Source organism: Pleurodeles waltl, chromosome 4_2, assembly GCF_031143425.1.
Source record: "Pleurodeles waltl isolate 20211129_DDA chromosome 4_2, aPleWal1.hap1.20221129, whole genome shotgun sequence".
NCBI classification, from domain to species: Eukaryota; Metazoa; Chordata; class Amphibia; order Caudata; family Salamandridae; genus Pleurodeles; species Pleurodeles waltl.
Genome location: NC_090443.1, coordinates 721,442,098 through 721,465,103, shown reverse-complemented (window position 1 = coordinate 721,465,103; position 23,006 = coordinate 721,442,098). Strand labels below are relative to the sequence as shown.

The 23,006-nt window shown below is 49.8% G+C and overlaps 1 protein-coding gene across 1 annotated transcript; it reads left to right on the top strand.

Annotated features, from left to right (window-relative positions):
- Nucleotides 1-4,352: 4,352 nt before the first annotated feature.
- BARHL2 (BarH like homeobox 2) lies at nucleotides 4,353-17,641 on the top strand. Its single transcript, XM_069232332.1, has 3 exons — nucleotides 4,353-5,436; nucleotides 9,875-10,100; nucleotides 16,691-17,641. The coding sequence occupies exons 1-3, from the start codon at nucleotides 4,905-4,907 to the stop codon at nucleotides 16,989-16,991; spliced, it is 1,059 nt and encodes a 352-aa protein (XP_069088433.1). The 5' UTR covers nucleotides 4,353-4,904; the 3' UTR covers nucleotides 16,992-17,641.
- Nucleotides 17,642-23,006: the final 5,365 nt, after the last annotated feature.

The window sequence follows — 23,006 nt, the reverse complement described above, 5'->3', positions numbered from 1 at the left end:
GAACGCAGCACTCCAGCCCCTGGTAGCTCACTGAACTCTAATCCCTCTCATACAGAACACTGCACCCAACCCCGCTCATACAGCACACTGCTCTCCAGCCCTTCGCACGCAATACACTGCACTCCAGTCCCTCTTACACAGCACACTGCACTCCAGGCCCTCTCATACAGCACACTGCACCCAACGCCGCTCATACAGCACACTGCACTCAAGTCCCTCTCATACAGCACACTGCACACAACCCCTCTCATACAGCACACTGCACTCCAGATCTTCTCATATAGCAAACTGCTCTCCAGTCCCTCGCATGCAGTACACTGCCCCTCGAACCTTCTCTTGCAGCAAGCCGCACCCGTCCCCACTCACATAGCACGGTGCCCACTAGGTCCTCTCTTGCAGTGGGCATAACCAGTGACACGACCTCCCCCCGTGCAGCACGCTGTGCCCTCGCCCCTGTGCGCTGCCTGACACCGCCCTCGTGCAGGAGTGTGCAGCATAACCCCTTCGAGGAAGCAGTGTTCTGCAGCAGACGCTTCGTGCTTACAGGAGTTGATGTGTGTTTTGTTGTGTGTGTTTTTAATGCCCTGTTTTCATGTCATTCGCCATACGGTTTTCTCGCAGCTATATTAAAAGCAGCCAATTATAAGCTGGGAGCCCGTAAGTGCCAACATATGAACTGATATATTTCTCCAGCCGGGTGACATGTCTGCGACTGGGGCAGGTTTTCCACAGATTCATGGGGTCTTAAAATGGTAATTCCAAGTAAAACAGAACTCCGAGAACTTTGAATCATTCATTAGCACCTTATAATTACTCTGCTAATTAGGTTGAACAAGGCACTTAATCAGGAGTAATACGCCGGCTTGTCACTGGCACTTCCCATTACTCTGACATTCAACAAGAGACAGCGACAGCGGCGGGGCCGCCACCGCACGGCGAGGGCTGCAGAGAGAGGGCCCCCTCCTGAGCCGAGACCCCTCGGCACCGCCCGCGCCAGCCAAGGCCACTCACCCCTTCAGAGCAAAGACCATGCAGTGCCCTGCTCCAGCGGAGAGAACTCATCCCTCCTCACTCAGTATGCCGTGCCCAGGCCAGGAGAATTCGCCCCTTCGCCACTCAGTACCTTCTGCCTCAGCCAAGAGAACTCACCCATTTTTTCACTCAGTATACCCTGCCCCAGCCGAGAGAACTCACCCCTCTTCACTCAGTATCCCGTGCACCAGCCAAGAAAACTCACCCCTTCGCCACTCAGTCCCGTGCGTCAGCCAAGAGAATGGAGTCCATGCCACTCAATACTCCTGCCTCAGCCCACAGAACTCATCCATTCGCCACTCAGTACCTCTTGGCCCAACCAAAAGAATCCATTCCTTCGTCACTCAGTACGCCTGCACTCACCCCTTCGTCATTCAGTACCCCAAGCCAATAGCCCTCAGTCATTCAGAAACCCCTGCCTTGGCCAAAATCACACACTCCTTCAGAGCAAGGGCTACTCGGTACCCCTTTTCCAGGTCAAGAGAACTCACCCCTGAGACACTCAGTACTGTCTGTCCTGTTAAAGGCACAAATTCCCTCGTCACTCAGTGCCCCCTCTCCCTTACCCCAGCCAAGAGCACTCATCTCTTAGTCACTCACTACACCCGTCCCCACTTACGACACTCGCCCGTTTAGAGCTAATAAAGTCACTCAGTACACTTCTGCCCCAGCAAAGAGCATTCATCCCTTCAGAGCGAGGGTCACTGAGCCAAGGCAACCCCAGCCAAGAGCACTTACCTCTAAGTCACTTAGTGCCCTCTGTCCCCAGCCTACCGCACATACCCAGTTAAACCTAAGGTAGCTCGGTACCCCTCTGCCCCAGCCAAGAGCACTCGTTCATTCAGAACAAGGGTCTTTCAGGGCCCCAGCCAAGAACACTCACTTCTAAGTCAAATAGTGCCCCCTGTCCAGACTACAGCACTCACTCATTTAGCGCTAAGGTCACTCAGTACACATCTGCCCCAACCAAGAGTACTCACTCCTTTGGAGCAGGGTTCATTCAGGACCACCCACCCCAGCCAACTGCACTTACCTCTGAATCACTCGGGCGTCCCTGTCCAGACTACAACACTCACTTATTTAGAGGTATGGTACTCACTACATCTCTGCCACAGCCAAGAGTACTCATTCCATCAGAGAAAAGGTCATTTGGGACCCCTCACCCCAGCCAAGAGCACTCATACCTAAGTCACGTTGTCCCCCCTGTCCCAGCATACCGCACTCACCCATTTGGATCTAAGGTAGCTCAGTACACCTGTGTCCCAGCCAAGAGCACTCACTCCTTCAGAGCAAGGATCATTCAGGACCCCCACCCCAGAGCAATCACCCTAAGTCACTGGGTACCCCGTTCCAGTCTAACACTTTCACCCATTTAGAGCTAAGGTAGCTCAGTACACCTGTGCCCCAGCCAACAGCACTCACTCCTTCAGAGCAAAGGCCATTTGGGACCCCACACCCCAGGCAAGTGCACTCATCTCTGAGTCACTCGGTACCCCCTGTCTAGACAAAGGTCTTTTAGAGCTAAGGGCACTCAGTACACCTCTCCCCCAGCTAACAGCACTCATCCCTTTGTCACTCAGAACCTCCCGTACCAGACCAGGGCATTCACCCCATCAGGACAAAGGCCACTCAAAACCCTCTGATCCAGCCAAGGGCCCTCAATCCTTCAGAGCAAGAGCCATTCAGTACCTCTCTGTCCGCACTCACCTATTCAGAGCAAAGGTCACTCAGTATTTCTGCCCCAGCCAAGATGACTCACTTCTTGAGAGCTGGGGTCACACAGGGCCATTTGCCCTTGCCTAGGTCACTCATTCCTCCAGGGCCGAGCTCACTATCGCCCACCCCTTCAGAGACCAAGTCACACAATACCTCTCCTCGAGCTACGACCACACACCACTCCAGGTCAGAGGGCACTTGGTACCGTCTGCTCAGCCAAGTCCACTCACCCCTCCAGAGCAAAACTCGCTCAGCCTCCTCCAGCGCCGAGATCACCCCGCACTCACTGTGCTGAAAACACCCCGCCCACGGCAAAATGTCCTCCTAGAGCAGGTGAAGGCGAGTACCAATAAACTAGGTACTGATTAAACGTGTTTTCTACAAAAAATGCAACCGAAGGAGCTGTCTAAAATAGTAATAATAATAATTATTATTATTATTAGTTTCTTCTGGACAGACAGCAACCAGCAGTCTGCAGTGGGAGTTAGTGTGAGTGTGAAATTCTTCACTGCCGTGTGCCGCCAAGAGACCCAGCCAGGTTCATGTGAGCGCTACACCGCCACGCGCTGTTCACAATATGTGTCTTTGAGTTTCTGTTCGTGTGTGCGACCATATGCGTCAGCATATGCCTGCGTGTGAATGCCTGGGTCTGTATGTGTACGTTTGTGTGTGAACGATGATTATTCAATGAAGATATATGTTGTCTCACGAGCTGTAATTGTTTCCTTCTTCCGTAGATAATGTTCTTTGAACTTCAGGACGTAGATCTGCGAGGTGAAAGGATGATGTTAAAAAATCTTACTGAGACAGGGAGCCAAGCTAAGCATTATCTGGAAGTGCGTATTCCTTTTTATAGCAGCGCCCAGAGCCATCGTCTTTGCTACAACAGTTCATTAACAAGTGCATGTGGTTGCAGAGAAGCCGTCGCTTTCTGACTGACATTCTTACACGCCGGGCCTCAGTCACAAGCGGGTTGCGGAGTCCGAAATACAGTAGATCTTTCGAAAGAACCACAGACTGCAATTTGCCTCTCTCTTTGTTTATTGTCCTTTTTCGTCTGGTTCTTTCTTCTTGGAGCTTTCTGTGGCTTCCCGCTTTTAAGGCCTCACTTCTTCTTTTAAGTAGTTTTCTGGCGACGTGTATGTTTCATTCTTCGCATATTTTTCTTTTCTCCCGCCTTGCTTTCTATTTCTTAATTTTTATCAATCCATTCTTTATTTTCCTTCATTTATTTTTTCTGTCTTTCTTCTAAATTTCTCCATCCAAGACAGTTTTCACCTTCCGTTTTTTATTTTCGTTATTTCTTTCCATTTCTGCTGTTTCCCAGGGCCAGAGGTGCATATGGAATTTTAAGATAAGGTGCCCACACGACCGACCAAAAAGAGAGCAGCGCTTCTCAGTAGCGGCTCTCTGTCAGCGAGGTGATGGTCGGCCCAGATTGGCTGTTGACTTGACTCGTCATCGACTCCCCGCACCTGGGCACCAATGGGCGCGCAGAAGAGCAGTGGGCGCGCGCAGGGCTGGGATGCGGGGCCGGGGTCGGCCTGTCCCAGGTGACGTCACGGGCGGCGGGGACTGGAGTCGATGCGGGGGAGGCGGAGGCTGAGAAGCGGATCAGCGCACTCAGAGGCCGGAGTCCGTCCCTTCAGCTCCCGCAGCGCAGCCAACTTCCAAACAAAGTTCAGCTGGAGCCAGGAGGAGCCTCATTGAAAGCCGCAGACTGAGGCATCAGCAGGACCTGCGTCTGTGGTCACTGACGGCTACCGCTCCCCCCAGGGCACCTGCATCCCAGGGGACCCAACATTTCTTCTGGGTGTCTGTACTGAACCCTGCGCACTGACAGGTGCCTGCGCGGAGATCTGCTCCATCCGGCATCTTCCCCTCCAGGCGAATCTGCAGGGAACTCGTGCCACCGCTGCAGGTACTTGCGCCACAAGTTGCGCTCTTGCGTGTGTCTGCCACTAGATCTGCGCAGCCGGAGGTGTCTTCGCGGAACTCTGTGACTGCGCGGAGATTGGAAGTCACTGTTGTCTTCGGGGAATTTTGCAGCTTTGTAGCAGTTTGCGCCTGACCTGCGCGTTCAGGTGGCAGTGTTCCTCTGGTGCGCCGAGGCCCGGCATGAGGAGCTGCACCTGAGGTGTCCACGCAGCGCTGCCATGGAAGCCTCCAGCGCCTCGAGTTTCGGCATAGACACCATCCTCTCTGGGGCCAGCCCTGGCACCGACTACCGACCATGTGAGCGGACTCTGGTGGGGGAGTTTCGCGGTCAGACCCCACTCTCGCCGCCCTGCTCGGACATAGACACTGTGGGCAGCGCCCCTTCCTCTCCCATCTCCGTCACACTCGAGCCCGAGCAGCACTGCCTGGGGCAGGAGCACCCGCACCACCAGCACCACGGCCAGCATCACCCGCACCTCTGCCAGCAGCCCTCTCCCCTGGGCCCCGCCGGGCCGGGCGCCAGGACCTCCACCTCGTCTTTCCTCATCAAGGACATTCTGGGCGACAGTAAGCCGCTGGCGGCATGTGCCCCCTACAGTACCAGCGTGCCCTCCCCGCCGCACCAGCACACCCCTAAGGCGGAAGGGGCCGGCGAGGCCTACCGGCCTAAGCTGGAGCAAGAACTGCAGGAGACCAAGAGCAAGGTGGAGCGAGCACGGGAGGAGGCGCACATGGACCTCAAAGGCCACGGTGAGTACCTGGGGGCGAGCAAAGCCCACTACTGACTGCAGCCTGCTACTGAAGGGGTGGTGGGGTAGCAGGGAGCCGTCAAAAAGTCCTCTTCGGACAGGAAGAATGCCCTCAGAGCCCAGAGGGGAGCTATCCTGGGCCTTCTTCAGACAGAGAGTAGTTGCACAAACACCAGGATACCACAGAGAGGTTCAAAGACAGGTTCTTCATACAGGGAGGCTGTTTGGGGCCCGAATAATCCACAGTGAGTCGACCCAGACCTCTTTCAGGCAGGAGCACATTCTAAAGACCCCAGAGAATCACAGGGAGTTCACTTGATAGCCTCTTCAGAGAGAGGAGGTTTAGGAGGCCAGGAGCAACCAACTCGGAGCAGTTATTCAGACAGAGATTGCGAGAACCCCATGGAACTTACCCAGGGCTGTCTTCAGGTAGAGAAAGTCCTTGCAGAGCACAGGAAGCTCTTCATAGAGAGAAGGCGCAAGAGGCTTGCAGAGGCACAGGGTGAGAGAGCCATCCACGTTTAAGCGTCATACAGGGAGAGTCGGGAGAGGTCCGCGGAGTGGCAGGGAGGGCTTCTCCAGGAAGGGAGAGCCTCCGCAGCTGCCTAGGAACCCAGAGAGAACTGTTCCAGGTTACTCTTGATACAGGGAGGGCCGCAAGAGGTCGTAAAGGGACAGGAGGAGAGCTATCCAAGTTTGCTCTTGGTAGAGAGAGCCGCGGAGAGGCATGGAGCTCAGCACGGGCCTCCAGGAAGGAAGAGGCTCAGCAGATGCTGCCTAGGAACTCAGAGAGAACTGTCCGAGGTTAGTCTCTATACGAGAGGGCTGCAAGAAGCTATCTGAGGTTTCTCTTAATACAAGGAGAGCTGCGAGAGGGCCGCGGAGTGACAGGGAGTACTTCATTGTCCTCTGAAGGCAGAGAGAGCTGTTGCACCTCACAGGACGCTACAGGAAGTCGCCTGGACCGGTCTCCTGCAACAGCGGGAACTCACAGAGATGTATCCTAGAGTCAGCTTAAGACATGGATGCACCATTGAGATCCGAGGCATCTATCCCCATTCTGATGAAACCAAGTCTGGGACTGTTCCGGACAGGAAGGCCCCTGATAACCCCTAGCCACAAGCATCCAGCACAAAGTTGATTAAAGACAGAAAAAGGTCCACTTGGGACAAGACCCCAATTCTGGCCTGTAATAGTCAGGGAGAGCCCCGAGCCCCCGCGATAGGAGCCCAAGAAAAACACCCCAGTTCCCGGTCCCTAGAAACGGCTTCTTGTGACCTTGGACAGCTCAGCTGCAGAGACAAGAAGCTGTCCGAGGGCCACAGTCGCTGGTAAGACTGACCCCGCTAACACCAGTGGAGCATGCACGGATGTGCCTGAACAGAGCCTCCATCTCTGGGCACGTAGCACGACACCGGGGGCTTCTCCTACGCGCCAAGCGAGAGTCTGGATGATTTCATGATCCAGTGAGATAAACAAGGGGCTTACCTCTGCTGACCCTACTGAAGCCGTAATACTTATCCCCGACGGCCAGAAGATGCCGAACGCCCACCCCGTCCAGAGAAGCTACCGGTTCTCTTCAAAAGTCTGCTGTCCACCCCTGATCTCCGGAGACACCCGGGGAATCTCCTGTCTACCTGGCCCCTCTTCCCTCCGGAGAGCTCCGAAGATACCGGAGGCCTCTTCTCTGTACCAGAGCCCCGCTACTTCCCACATTATCCTCTGAAGACTCTCCGGAGGCACCGGGTGCCTCTCCTCTCTAACAGGGCCCCCCTAAAACGGTACTGCCCACTCCCTGCCATCCGGAGACAAGGGGTAATTCTCCACGAGGGCCCCTCTAATCCCGTGCTCCCGATCGCCCTGCCCTCTGAAGGCCCCGAGGCCTTTCCTCTCTACCAGGGACCCTCAAACACTGTGCTCACCAAAACCCCTGCCCTACCCTGGGCTCTCCATCTCTCTGCCTTCCGGAGGCCTCCTCTCGACCCACTGAAACACACTATGCAGAAGTGCACTGAACTATGAGGCGATACATAAATATTATACCGTGAGGCAGTCAGTACAGGCTATATTTGCTCCCGCCGAGACAAGCTACGAGCATCCGTAAAGCGCCCCAATACCTTCTGATCGAGTCCGCGCTATAAAATACAAACAAACAATAAAAAGCCTCTTTTCGACATGTCCTTCCCCGTCTGTGGCACAGTCCGAAGCACTGTGGCGGTTGTGAGGTTTGTTTAAAACTGTCAAAAGTGGCCGTTATCTGGCGCCATGTTGTAATCACACTGACCTTCAAAAATTATGAATGAAAACCACTGCCCAGTGATTTCCCACAATGAAACTCCCTAGCCCGTGGGGCCACTGGGACAGTGACAGTCTCCACTGACCACATCCCCAGCAGTGAGGCTTCCCCTCGCCCCCTACTCGCCCGTTGCCCTCAGGGAGGCGCCGCTGCCCTGGGCCGGAGGGATGCTGCCCACTGCACACTCGCTCGCGCTTCGCGTTGTGCGGGCCGTGCTTTCAGCACGAGCTTAATTTCTGTTCACAATAAATTGTAAATGTACACCTCCAGGACAGAGAGCCTATAAAAACATAACGCGAGCACAGAAATAGTTTGAGTACTTCGCGTGCTGCGTTCAGTTGCGAATGTCACATACCAATGCGTTAGCTTTGTGCGCATTAACCCCTGTAAAATTTAGAAATACCTATCACTGATTCTCGTTACATCAGAATAAAAAAAATACACAAATACAAAATAATACATTTAAAACAACACAATGGACCCACGCAGGTCTATTTGCCACATAAATGTGTCGATATCTTCAAAACTCGAGAACGTTGAAGAGAGATTCATTTTAGATAAAAATTCAGAAGTAGTTTAATGTTGTCGTAAACCTCAAGTGTTTTTTTTTTTTTTTAATCATGAAACTAGAAAATGTATTTAATAAAGACATTCATCGCGCTAAAACTTTGGCCGCATCCTATCTAAAGTAGCGAAGAGCAGATGGGTGGATGTTGGAAGGGGAGACGCACAGGTTCGGCCAGTGAGACTGGGTGTCACGCCGCCGCCCCGGCCCTGCAGTGCTCCACAGCCGCAGACACCGGCGGCTGGCGATGAACCGGGGCTCTGGTGCGGCCCACGGCAGCTGCCGAGCCCGGCTCGGATGAGCGCTCGCCGCCCTCCCCAGTGGGGCAATTAGAGAGATTATGGCTCTTCCTGCAGGGAGGATCAAGGCAGCTGCGAGAACTGCCACTGCAGAGACGGACTGACAGATCGATCGCGCAGCATTTCAGAGAAAAACACCACGTTGACAAATAGAGTCCGGAAACAGTGGGGCTGTCACCTGGACCTGCTCAGCGGGCCGGGCAGTGGCCGCCCCTCTGAGGGCAGGGCCGGCCTCGGAGGGTGTCTCGGGGGGTGTCCGGTCAGCTGTAGGGGCGCCCGCATCCTTCCCAGAGAGAGCAGCTCCTGGTGCGTTTACACTTCAAAACAAGACGCGTGCAAAATGTAGGAAACACAAAACGTAGAGGTTAATTAAATCACAAACAGTCAGGTAAAAAGGAGACACCTGTAAAAACCGGCACCCGCCTGTGCGAGAATGTTGGCATGTAGTTTGAAGTTTCCCTTACAGTGCGCTTCTCTGTACAGCTCAATCCGTCTGTCATATTTTATCAGCCTATCACTCAGTCGATTTAACAAACCTATGTAGAGGAATTCATTGTTGCATTTATGTGTATTTACTGTGCTATGTATCTATCTGCAAGGATATGCCCACAACGAGGCAGAATGGAAATTGCAAATATATAATAGTGTATCTGTTCACAGGATACCGAATCAGTATTGTACACATCCATTAAACTATGTATTTTAGCCCCCCGCCCCCATTTCACACACTTCACCACTTTTTTTTATAACCAGAATTTGTCGTTATTTTTCTTCGCACGCTTTCAAATTTCTTGTAGACTTTTAATCGAATGAAAAAAAACTTTTGCGTGCCTTTTATCGCCCCAAATAACAGCCGACTGACTTCACATTGAACACAAAAGTTGCAGGGAAAAAAACAAAAATATGCATACAGCTATGATGGACAAGTACGCTTTATTTTTAATTTTGCAACATTTAGAGAAGATTTGTCGAATGTGTCGAAATATTCAACTATATAACAACTGCTACACGTTCAATTATAATGTTATTTAAATATATATATATATATGTGTGTGTGTATATGTGTATATATATGTATATATATATCTATATATATATATACACACATATATATATATATATACATACACATACATGTATACACACACACATACAAGTGTATAAGTGGTGCTGGTTGCAAAACGAATAGCGCCTCTTTAAGGGGTGCTCCGTGCTATGAGTTGCTCTCTGAGCCGGTTCGGAACCGGGCCTAATCAGACCTGTGGATTATTTGATTTAGGCGCAAAGGAAGAAGGTGACCGGGAGATCTCCAGCAGCCGGGACAGCCCCCCTGTGCGGGCCAAGAAGCCCCGCAAGGCCCGGACCGCCTTCTCCGACCACCAGCTCAACCAGCTGGAGCGCAGCTTCGAGCGCCAGAAGTACCTGAGTGTACAGGACCGCATGGACCTGGCCGCAGCCCTCAACCTGACCGACACCCAGGTGAAGACCTGGTACCAGAACCGAAGGTAAGGACACCGGGTAATGTGCGCACGCAGTGACAAACTCACAGAGAGACACAGACACGCAGCAAACTAACACATGAACAGACAGACAAACACAAAAAAACTCTCAAGGACAAACCCACACTGAGGAATACAAACAGCAAACAATCACCTCCACCACCAAAACACACGAGCATAATATGCCATTCACAAACACACACACGACAAATACAAAAACGTATAGGGCAAGCACACTGGTAGACACCCACACAGCAAACACACACATTCACTCACTAGTATTACAAAAACACACAAGCAAAATATGCTACACACACACTCAAACACACACACACACACAAACATAAGCACATACAAGCAGACACCCATAGACAAACACACTGATGACCACACACAGGACAAACACACACATACAGTCAAAAATACACGAACGCATCATGTTCCACGTACACACACACACACACACACATACACGCATCAAGCTTCACACACATACACGCTGCCAACAGACAAAACGGACAAACACGCATGAACTCGGTCGGCTTCCTCCAGACACGCATACACACTCACATGGCTTTCTTTACAAACACTCTCCGCGTGTACTAGACATACACGCACACACGACGTTTCAGCCACACAAACATAAAAACACACTGGCATGTTCCATACTGCACAGGCGGGTTCGTCTGGGCGCTGCTTCATACACAGGCAGGAGAAGCGAGATGTGAGAGCGGGGGGTGGTTGTGAACTCAAACGAGGCAGAGTAATCTTGGGTGCGAAATGGCCTGGTGCGCAACTTTAAGAAACCTGTACATAAAGTTACCACATAGTGTGCGGTAGACAAATGTTACTCAGGAAAGACGGAGTCCCGAGTTCGGGCAGTGTTCCTACACTGCGACCCCATCGAAGAATGCCACCGCCCTCCAAAAGGTGGCAGAGGCAGGGCTGCGGTCCACATCTGGCCCAGCTCTGCGTAAGCGGAAGCGGGACAGCCTGCATTTCTGTAGAAGTGACGTCAAAGTCGGCGACTTTAGCCCTAACGTCACATCCCCCGCCCCATACTTTTGGGTCGTAGTTTGGAACACACAAAACACGTTTTCTCAAAAACTGTGAAAGAATGAACGATATAAGTAGATTGAAGATAGTGTCTAATACTGATGTTTGTGTAAAAAAGATGAGTGTCTTCATACATCGTTTCGTCAAATTATGTACAAAATATTCACATCTGGTTTATAAAAAGCCCCAGCATACAAACAAGTAATCTCTAAGGCGAGAACTCCCAGGCCACAATTAAAATATATTTACAAGCACAGAAACCAGGCCCACAAACCTTACACAAGATATAACTGCCTCTAATTAATCGAGTCTGCGGAAAGGCGTGTGAGCGAATATACACACATGAATAAATGATGCGCGAGCTTGGAATAGAGATCCGGCTCGCTGCTCTTCCTGTGCCCCCCGAAGAAGTCCCCGCATACTCTCATTATGCTGCCGAGTTCTCGGAGCGCCTTTATGATTCAATTAAGACGGGCCGGCTTTCGGGCTCTTGCTTTTCGCGATTTTCCGGTGCGCGGTCAAAGCTTGTGGAAAGGGTCTATGCGGGGTTTTTGCGCACTTTGAGCACAGCTCTGGACCCAGGGCTCGAGACACCGGTGCCAGGCTGCCCCTTGCTCCACGATGAGGCCGCCGAGAGGGCACCTCCCCTCGCAGCCGCGCCATCACATTCTGTCTCATTACATACGGTCCCAGCCACCCTAATTCTGTCTCGAAACATTAGTGTCATTTGCATGCAATCCCAACACGCCGCTCTGTTGTCTTCGGTAATTTTTTGCAGGAGAGAGATTCCTGTCCATTTACAGGTCTGGTGAAACAGGAAAACGGGAAATAAACCGGGGTAGAGAAGGTCGTGGAGGAATGAGCGTGCCTTATTCTCTTCGGCACCTGGCAGTACAGACCGCGCCAGAGATACTTGGATTTTTCGTGCCTAATTTACCCCACTGAGTAGAGATGTTATTTATTTCCCGCCCCTTGCTAGGAAATGCTGTCCTTGGGTAAACACGGGGCCGAGCTGCAACTGCCACCCCTTTGGTTAATTTATAGCCTCTCACTAATTTCTGACTTCAGGTGAAACTGAATGTCATTCAATGTATCCTTACCTTCGGTGAAACTGAGCACCTTTTAATGAATCCTTACTTCCGGTGAAGCCGAGAACCTTTCGTGTATCCTTACCTCCAGTAAGACCGAGAACGTTTCTTTGAATTTACAGTGAGTTTGAGAACCTTTCACTGCATTACGACTTTGAGGCTTATCACAATTCAGTGTATCCTTACTTCCGGTGAAGCTGAGAACCTTTCAATTTATCCTTACATCGTGAAACTTGACACATTTCAATTTATTCCAATGAGACTGGGAACCTTGCAGTGCATTCTTTCTTCTCGTGAATCTGAGGGGCGTTAAAGGTTTGCAGTAGCAAATAAGGTGCAGGTTGGGTTGGAGGAAGTTACGCCGGCGATTGTGGCGGCACGGAAAGTGCAGCAGAAGGCCCACATTATACAAACTGTGCGAGGTTCGTCACATTGCCGGAAGGAAGGGGTTGAGGGCCCGGGTTCCCTTTCGTGCTGGGAGAGGGAAGGCCCCGGAGGACCTCAGTGACAGCCACTAGTCCTTAGCTGAGGCGGACACACGGTGATAGTTCTGTGAGGGGCGTGCACTCGTTGAACCGTCCCTCCGCACTGGCCCTTTGCCTGGTGCACATACCCCACACCCCCCCCCCGACAGTGCACCTCCACCGAGGCTCCGTCCTGTCTGCACACGCCTGCTGCCGGCATTGAACTTTCACCTTTCTCCAGCCCTCGCTCACACGCACGCCCACACGTGCCCCTTGCGGCCCTTGCCCTGTTACTGCCCATCGCCAGCAGGTGATCGGTGCCCACTCCAGGGCTGTGGTATTCGTGTACCCCCTGCTCCTCTTCCTCATCACAGGCCTGCCCCTGCCGTGCTCGCCATGTGCACCTTCTTCCAACCACCAATTACAAGTTCTAATCCCCACTTTCAACAGCGTCTACTTTCTGGCGTGTACTTACAGGTCCCAGCTTTTTCCATATATTTTTTAATGTAAGAACATCCGGCTTAGGCTCGCCCACTGTTTTATAAATGCCGCACACAGAGCAGTTCGAGTTTCACAGTGCGCCTGCGAGGTTTTGTGTCTTTCCCCGCTCCTCACAGCCTGTGCAGCCCCTGTCCGTGAGCTCCTCGGCAGTGTTTATATCCGTGTACGCCTGCACCCCTCGCAGCACACATTTAAACCTGCCCATCTCCCCTAGTCACACACCTTCCGCGCCCGTGTACCGTGGTTCTCGCATTGCTCTGCCGTCATGTTGATTGGAGCGGGTTTACCGTGCCGGTCCTTGCTGCTGTTTCCTTCCCGTGGGTGTCCACCCAGCTGTGCACGGACTCAGGCCACTGGCCCCTTCCACTGGTCACCCTTTCCCCCCTTCCATCTTCTTGCGCAAACTAACATCCAGCCAGTATGTTTCCGCACTGAGCCTGCGTCCGCTGCCAGGTCCACCCACCCCGGCAGCGGGCTCAGTGTTGTACCTCTTTCTGGGGTATAGTCCCTGTCTCGGAGAACCGGTGGATTCCCTGTTATACCCACTATATTATTATAACCCGACACCTTAAGTTGTATGTTTATTAACTTTCCTTCATATTACCGATGAGTTTGTTTGTCGACGCATATTTTAAGTTAAAATGTATTTGCGCTCATCTTGGTACCTTAATACACGCAATATAAATTGCTAAATTATTGTTTGCATTTATCCATACGTGCACGGATAAGTTGTATGTCTGGATTGCTCCTCTCCATACATTATCTCAGCAGTATAAATTAATTCATGTCCATTCCTCCCTTGTCTCACCATATCGTATTCAGTGTACTGGAATCTTCGTCGTCACACCGCGTCCCATTCTGTGCACACGAAGGTGTGTTGGCATTGTCCGCCTTCATACATGAACCCCGAGAGGGGTATACATAATGTTCGCATCTCGTCGCCATACAGAATCCCTGCAGTGTATTAACATATGATAGCTCTCGTCGCCATTCCATGTTCGTGGTGTACACTTTAATGTATTATATTGGTAATTGTCACGTGTGTAGCGCAGTCTTACATCCTAGCGCCTTTTAATAGTCAGGAATAGGTTTGCCACCAAATCATATCCCTACACTCTATCTTAACATCTGTCCATATCATCGGAACCACACCGTATCCTCCATTGTATGTCATCCGTATTCGTGTGCTCGGCGCCATGCTAAATTCATGCAGTGTACACCGAGATCTATTAATTCTCGTAGCTTACACTATTGTAAACATATATTTATATAATTGTCCCTTACACCATATCCTTACCAAAACACATTTGTCCATATTTTAATTCAGTATTTTTCTCTTCAGTGTTTATTAAACAATGTATCCATATATCTCTGTATACTTTTTTATCCACATCATATTCTTAACAGAGTATGTGCCCACATATTATCCTCTTAGTGCCATTCCTCCCCATACCTCCTTGTAATGCACATTAATAAAATATGTATGCCCATATGCATTTTCCCATAACGTATTATAATTATCTAGCAGTGTATATGATCATTTGTGTTTATTTCCCTCCGTACGGCCCTTATTGCCTGTCTCCTGTATTGTACATGCATTCTTGCCATTATCTCCGTTCCTTTGGTCCCACATCACCCCTGTCAACAATTAATTTAAACGTGCCTTATTATTCCCTATGTGTTGCCCAAGCAGCATGTTTATATGGACTTGTTGATCCCCGCAGAGAACACGCTCTCTCTGCTCTCTTCCCCAGCCTTGTATTTTTTAGATGTTGTCTCATATTTACTTTTCTGTTGGCACGTCTCTCCAAGCACGGCGGAGTGGCATTGCCTTGCCCACCTTCTCTCCTGGCAGTGTATATTCATGGCATGGTATATTAGTCGTGCTCTCCTCTGAGGTGTTTGCGAGCAGCGCTTGTTCATGGTGTGCTCCCCCGTGCTCACACGTTGTTCCCAGCAGTGTGAATAAATGATCGTGCGCATATGGTCCAAGCTGTGTGCATACGTGCTTATTGTCGCCCGGTGCTCACAGGCCGACCCTTGCAATGTATATGCGTGCTAGTGCTCACATCTTGCGCCCTTGTTCTAAGTTCCTTATATGCCTGTGCTCACCGCTTCTTCACATGCTGTTCAGTATACTCATTGTTATGCTCACACATTGCTCACTTGTGTGCTCTCTATATGTTTGTGCTCACCTCCTGTTCGTTCTTTTATGCCCACAAATTGCTCACTCACTCTAACCTCTCTATACATCTGTGTTCACCTCGTGCTTGATATTTGCAGTGTATACTCACGGTTATACTCATACATTGCTTCCTTGTTCTAAACTCCCTATATGTCTCTGCCCACTTGCTCATTCTTTTATTTTCACACATTGCTTACTTGTTCGAAGCTCCCTTTATGTCTGTGTTAAATTCCTGTTTTTTTATGCTCGTGCTCACTTGTTCTAAGCTCTCTAAGTCTGTGCTCACCTCGTGCTCATTTTTTATGCTCACATATTGCTCACTTGTTCTAAGCTTTTTATATATCTGTGCTCACCTACTCTGCCTTAGTTTATGCTCACACATTGCTCACCTGTTGTAAGCTCTCTATAGTCTGTGCTCACCACCTGTTCTTTCTTTTATACTCACACATTGCTCACCTGTCCTATGCTGTCTATACGTGGGTGCTCACTTCCTGTTCTTTATTTTTTGCTCACACATTGCTCACTTGTACTAAGCTCTCTAGATATCTGTGCTCACCCCGTTATTTTTTGTTCACACATTGCTCACTTGTTCTAAGCTCTCTATACCTCTGTGCTCACCTCCTGTTCTTTCTTTTATGCTCACACATTGCTCACTTGTTCTAAGCTCTCTACATATCAGTGCTCACCTCCTGTTCTTTCTTTTATGCTCACACATTGCTCACTTGTTCTAAGCTCTCTATTTAACTATGCTTACCCCCTGTTCTTTTATGCTCACATCTTGCTCACTTGTTCTAAGCTCTCTATATATCTGTACTCACCTCATGTTCTTTTACGCTCACATCTTGTTCACTTGTTCTAAGATCTCTATATAACTATGCTCACCTCCTGTTATTTTATGCTCACATCAGGGTCACTTGTTCTAAGCTGTCTATATGTCTGTGCTCACCTCATGTTCTTTTATGCTCACATCTTGCTCACTTGTTCTAAGCTCTCTATATACATGAGCTTACCTCCTGTTCGTTATTTTATATTCACATATTGCTCACTTGTTATAATCTTTCTCTTTATATGTGCTCAGCTCCTGTTCTTTCTTTTATGCACACACATTGCTCACTTGTTCTAATCTCCCTCTATATCTGTGCTCACCTCGAGCTCGTTCTGTTCGGTGTATTCTCCTGATTAGGCTCACGTCTTGCTCTCTTGTCCTATGCTTTCGATATGCCTGTGCTCACATTGTGCTCACACAGCAACCTCTGCATTGCACAGAACACTCACTCCCAGCCTTGTTCTCTTCTCCTCCAGGACAAAATGGAAGCGGCAGACGGCGGTGGGCCTGGAGCTACTGGCAGAGGCGGGCAACTACTCGGCCCTGCAGAGAATGTTCCCCTCGCCCTATTTCTACCACCCGAGCCTTCTGAGCAGCATGGACAGCACCACGGCGGCGGCAGCGGCCGCAGCCATGTACAGCAGTATGTACCGGACTCCCCCAGCCCCCCACCCGCAGCTGCAGAGGCCCCTGGTGCCTCGGGTCCTTATCCATGGCCTGGGGCCAGGGGGGCAGCCGGCCCTCAACCCCATGCCCGGCACTCCGCATCCCCGGTGAGGGGGTACCCACAGACACAACCACCACCAGGACAGACTGATGCAAAGCCGGGGCCAGGAGCCCTGGGCAGAGTTAAGACTTGTACCACGGGAGCTGAGGCCAGGCCGGTGTGGTCACTCGGGCACCGGGACAAATCAAGGGCGGTCGAGCCTAGAAGACTTGACTGAATCTGAGCAGCCGTCTTTCGCCACCTCCTAACAGGACACTTCGCCTCACTCAGAGCTCGGACTCGAGGCTCGGTAGCCGGTGTCTACCCTAGAAGTGACACCCTCGAGGTGCTGCTGAAATTCCTGAACATACCGAGAGCGGGAACCGGGGAACCCTTGCGACTCTGCGAGGAGGTAAACACCGAGGACAGACTGTCACCCCAATCCAAGGCACGAGGGTAAAAACGAGAACTTTGCACTGATTTCTCATGACCTTTTCCTCCTTGAAAAGCGGCATGCCCCGTCCTTTAAAGACATGTATATTTGGGAAGGCCGAGTGATATATCATATTTATTATATGTCATCCCAGAAAGTTCTCTTATATACGTTAACACCGAAAGTTTTCTTTACATTTTTTCCGGTTCAGTACAATAAATGCTTAGCTGAGATATATAGGTTTTTTTGTGATTGAAATTTTAATAAAATAAATTTTATCTTTTTTTAACAATTGTTTGAAACCCAAGTAAAGTAATTTTGCTGAAGATAATGTATAAGGATAATAGTTCAAATGCAGAAGGAAAAGTATTTCAGTCGGCTGCAAAAAGAAAAAAAAAAACTTGCACACTTTAATATATGTGCACCATTCTCTTTTGAGTTTATGGTGTGTGTGGAAGGGGCTGGAGGTGTTCTCCTGTGGCCATGAAATTCGTTAAGATACTTCGAATAGTTTATCTCTACAAAGGCAGGCTGGGCTATAGGTTGTATTGCCCTTGTTTCTCGGTGACCCGAGCCCTCGTGCCCGACGTCCATTCGGGGGGCGCTTTAAAGACAGGCCTACCTCGGCGCGGCTCTCGTCTGCTGTCTGTCCTCCCCTCTCCCTTCTTTGAATATTTAAGGGCTGGACGGGGGTGTGGAGGGCTGGCAGGGCTGGGTGGGCTGTCTGGGAACCGAGGGTGCGCGCTGCCCGGCCTGGCAGCTGTTCCGGAGCCGGCCAGAAGCTCACAGCAACAGACAGCGAGCGGGAGGCGGCTCCGAGTGAGCAATTACGAGCCAGGCGGGGAGGAGAAGGCGAAAAACAAAGAAACAATAAACAAGAAAGGCAGAGCGAGGGCAGGGGGAGGGGGTGGGAGAAGGCGGCTCTCTGCCGCTCTCCCACACACTCTTGCGGCTCGGAGCCGGCACTGCGGGGCACATGTTAGGAGTCACTTCCAGACACCTCAGATGGGAGCGGGCGGGGAGCTGAGGCCCTCCGCGCGGCGCGCTCTGTGTGAAGTACAGTTCACTGACACGAGGGGACGGTTCCTGATGTAAATCCTGCCCCTTGCACCCAGTGACGTTCATCAGCACCTTTGTACGCTCCACCAAACCTGGGCTCAGTGTGAGAGCAAGTGTGGTGGAGTCCCGAACCAGGAAAACCAGTTCAGCTAAGGGCGCAGCGCCCGCGCAAGAATCACTACTCCGCACTCACGGGGCAGCCACCACGGCATAAATATGACTCTGTCCCGCCCTTCAGTGCGCGTGGGGCGAAGCCATGTTCTCTTCACTTAACACCAGCTTAAAACAGCTGGGGTAGACCGATACATCTCCCAAAATGTTGTAAGGCAGGATGTTTTGCCAGCCCTACAGCCAGTTTGGGAAGGTGAAGGACTTGGGGGACCACTTTCAATGATCGCGATTCGTGTGCGTGAAATGTAGTTGGTTGGTCAATAAATTCAACGTAGTTTAGTTTTTCTGAGTGTAGGTGACGTGAGAGAGGTTTAGGTGAGCGTTGGCGAGTGCGCTTTAGCCAAGAGCACTCTACCTCGGTGCAGTTCGGATCGAAGTGGTGAATGATCAGAGACTGGCTTAGAAACCTGTGCTTTAACTAAGAGTGTTTTACCTGAGAGTCGGTAAATCAGAGCAATTTATGCGAGACTGGCTTAGATAAGTACGCGTTAACTAAGCGTGGTTTAGCAGAGTGTTTAGATCAGAGAGATTTATCCGATACTGGCTCAGATAAGTATGCTTTAACTCAGGGTGGTTTAGCTGAGAGTAGTTAGATCAGAGCGATCTATCTGTGGCTGACTCAGATAGTTGTGTTTTGGCTAATCGCGGTTAGCTGAGCGTAGGTAGTCAAAGTGGTTTAGCTGAGCGTGGTTAGATTAGAGTGGTTTATGTGCGACTGTCTTCGATGTACCCACTTTAGCTGAAAGTGGTTTAGCGGTGAGTGGTTTGGCTGAGTGCAGTTCACGTGGAAGTGGTTTGGTAGAGAGTAGTTTATCTGAGACCGATTTAGAAGTTTAGTTTGTAACTCAAAGTGGTTAGTGCAGATTAGATGGGTGTGGGGTCCTTAAGAGTGACTTTTCCAGGCCTGGTTTAGCTGATAGTCGTTGCAGGGCATGGTTTAGCTGAGAGGTGTCTAGGCCAGCCTGGGTTATGTGAAAATGTCTTAGCTAAATGTGGTTCAGTAGACAGAGATTAAGATGAGAATGATTTGGATGAGTGATATTTAACTGACTGTGGTACAGCTGAGAGTGCTTTATCTGACTGTGGTTTAGGCTAGGTGGTTTTGCAATGAGGAGTGGCTGAGTTTATCTCATAGGAGTGTAGTCTAGCCGCCTCACCTTAGGTGAGAGGGTTTTTTTTCGTTGCTTTTAGCTGGATGTGTTTTAACTGAGAGTGGTTTAACCTAGCAAGGGCCTGCTGACAACATAAACCACTCTAAACTGACACGCTCGGCTAAACCTCTTAGTTTAGCTTGAACAGGAGTGTTTCGGAGTATTTTGGAGGTGTGGTTAACCAAAGAGTCCGTTAGCAGAGTATGGTTTAGATCAGATAAGTGGTTTAAATAATTGCGGTTCGTGTGGGAGTCCTTGAACAGGAGTTAGCTTAGTTGACGGTGGTTTAACTGGGGAGAGGGGGCGTTTAAGCTGAATGTGGTTTAAAAGAGAGTGGTTGGACGGAGTATGGCAAAGCTGAGAGTACTTTAGTCGACCGGTTCTACTGAGCATGGTGTATTCGATAGTGGGTTTGTTGAATGTGGGTCAGGTTAGAGGCATTTATGGTGAAAGCCATAAGTCTTTGAACTCAGTGCAGGTTGGGTACAACTAATTTATGTGAGCTGAACATGGCTAAACTTAAATGGCTTGAACCGAAAATCTTTTCGTTGAATTAAGTTTAACTCGCAAGATTAGGCAGATTCGGAATACCTGAGAGCGATTAAGATGCGAATTGTTTAGTTGAAAGAAATGTATGTTGCTGTGGTTTAGCTGAAAGCTAGGTAGGTCAGGATGAGTTAGCTAAAAGTGAATTGAGTGAGTATGGCTCTGCTCAGAGGGGCTTAACTGAGAGGTTTATCCCAGAACGGATAAAATGAGTGGGGCTAGTGGTTTAGATGACTACGGCTTCTGTTATTTGAGTTCCTGGTTTGCGGCCGAGGTGAAAGTATCTTAAATGAGACTAGTATGGGTGACAGAGGTATGGCTAAGAAAGGTTTCAATACGAGTGATTTACACGAGAGGTGTGTGGTTTAACTTGGTGTGGGTTACAGGAGAGGAATGTATGTGATTGTGGCTTAGCTGAGAGTCGTTGCCACGAGGGTGATTTAGCTATAAGTGGCTAAGACCAGTGGGGTTTGTGTTACATGAGTGCGGTTTGGGTTAGATGAGCACATGGTTTGGAGGAATGCGGTCTAGGTGGTTGCAGTGTAATTGAGTGTGGTTTACACGAGTGCTGTTAGACAAGTGTGGTGTAACTGAGTGTGGTTTCCATGACAGAGGTGTGGCTCAGAACCGTTTCGATGAGAGCGATTTGAAGGATCTGTTTGGGGTTTAGCTGGGAGTGGTTTACAGGAGAGGTAGTTGTGGTTTATCTGAAGTTGGTTTACAGGAGAGAGGTTTAGGTGATTGTGGTTTAGCAGAGAGTGGTTTAAGAGAATACGGTTTAGATGATAGAGGTATGGCTGACAATGTTTTCAGTGAGAGCGATTTAAAGGAGATGTTTATGGTTTAGGTGAGAACGGTTAACAGGAGAGATGTTTGTGGTTTAACTGAGGGTGGAGTACCGGAGAGGTATTTGGGTGACTGTGGTTTAGCTAAGAGCGGTTTGCGTGACTATGGTTTAGATAACAGAGTTGCGGCTGAAGATGTTTGCGAGGAGAGTCATTTAAGGGGCTGTTTGTGGATAACGGGGGCCGGTTTACCGAGTTTGGTCGGGGTGATTGTGGTTCAGCAGGACGTTTTCTACAGGAGAGCGGTCCTGCTGCAAGGATACATGATCCGCAGGGGCGGCTCTGCCGCCCTTCAAAGGTTACGACGCTCCTCCGGGGCTCCGCAAGGCAGGCGCGATCCGTCGTGGGGCGATAATCCTGACCCTTTGAAGGCGGAGACAATATTTTTCTTTAGAATTAGGAAGATATACAGCAATTAGGCATGAAAGATTCATGCCGACCGAGCTCGGCAGCCCTAGAGGGTTGTGGCCTGAAGCCTGCTCTCTGTGGGTTTTTACTCTGCACCGACACCGCCCCCGGGCGCATTTATTTGGGCTTTGCTAATTAGGGGACGGTTTGCTGATTTCTCAGCTAATAAATTTGCGTTACAACCATATTGACCTCTACTTCGGTTTAACAAAAGGAGCGGGACCAGGGACCGCCCCCTCGTTAGCCGCCCCCTGCACAAGGGGCGCGGGTTGTTCAACTTCTGCAAGCAGCGCATCCCCACGAGTGTGTGACCTGAGAACGACGCAAAAATCGCGAATCCCCTGTCCGCGTTAGGTGTGCGTCCCTGATATCTGGACCACTCTTAAACCGCCTTCAACAGCAAGGACCATGCACGAGACAAAGCCAAAAATGTGGATATAATTCAGCTGCTAACATTACAAAAGTCATCCATGAAGCAAAATATAACAATACAAGTTATTCTACACACACACATCCCAAATATATGTAAGCATTGAAAACGCAATCGAAGCTGCAGCTAAGCGCTGCAGGTCCCTCTTCTCAACTGGAAAAAGTAACTATCTTTGTGTATGTGTGTGTGTGCCCTTTGTGTGTGCATGTGTGTAGGAGCGGGCACTTGTGTTTGTGTGTGCCTCTGGATGTGTATACATACATATTTATGCATACACATGTACCTATATATTATTATGCATTTGCCAGACACATACACACAAGCATAAAACACCTCCTTACACACATACACACACATTCAGAGTTACAAAGTGTAATCTTTTTTTTTTTTATATTGTTGCGCGCTCTCACTGATTCTCAGCAAACCACAGTCACTCAGTCATTTTACAAGCTTTACGTCAGATCGCGAAGGCTTTCTGTCATTATTTTCTAAGCCGTGACATTACTTTTTGGCTGATTGATTATCTCCTCACCCGCAAAATGTGTCTCACTTTATCCTTTGTCTCAAATTTACACCACCAGTGCCTGCGGTTTCATTTCAAGATTTTGGATTGTTGGCAATGGGTTTTCTTTTGTTCAGTACTGTTTAATATGCTGAATAAAATGCTCTCGTTTGAAACTTGTGCTTATTCTCTGCAGGTCATTGTCCTGGGGGGGGCATGTGGTGGGAAAGGGTTCCTCGAAAAATGATCTTTTGCGAAGACACTAACACGAAACGCACAATGCAGAAAATGACCAACATTTCCCCGTTACTGCCCGGCTGTGCTTCGGGAGAGACGCAAAAATAATTCGATATGTCATAATTATCCGGGAATGGGTATCCCTCTATCGAATACATCGGTATCATTTATAATCATTTGTGAAAGAAACAGAAGTCTTTGTGGGACTTTAGTAACGGGAATAATGATCATACACTTCAAACAGGCCTCATTTTTCGACTTTGAAAGGATCGAGGGCTCAGTGGTCCCTTCTTGTATTTGCGCC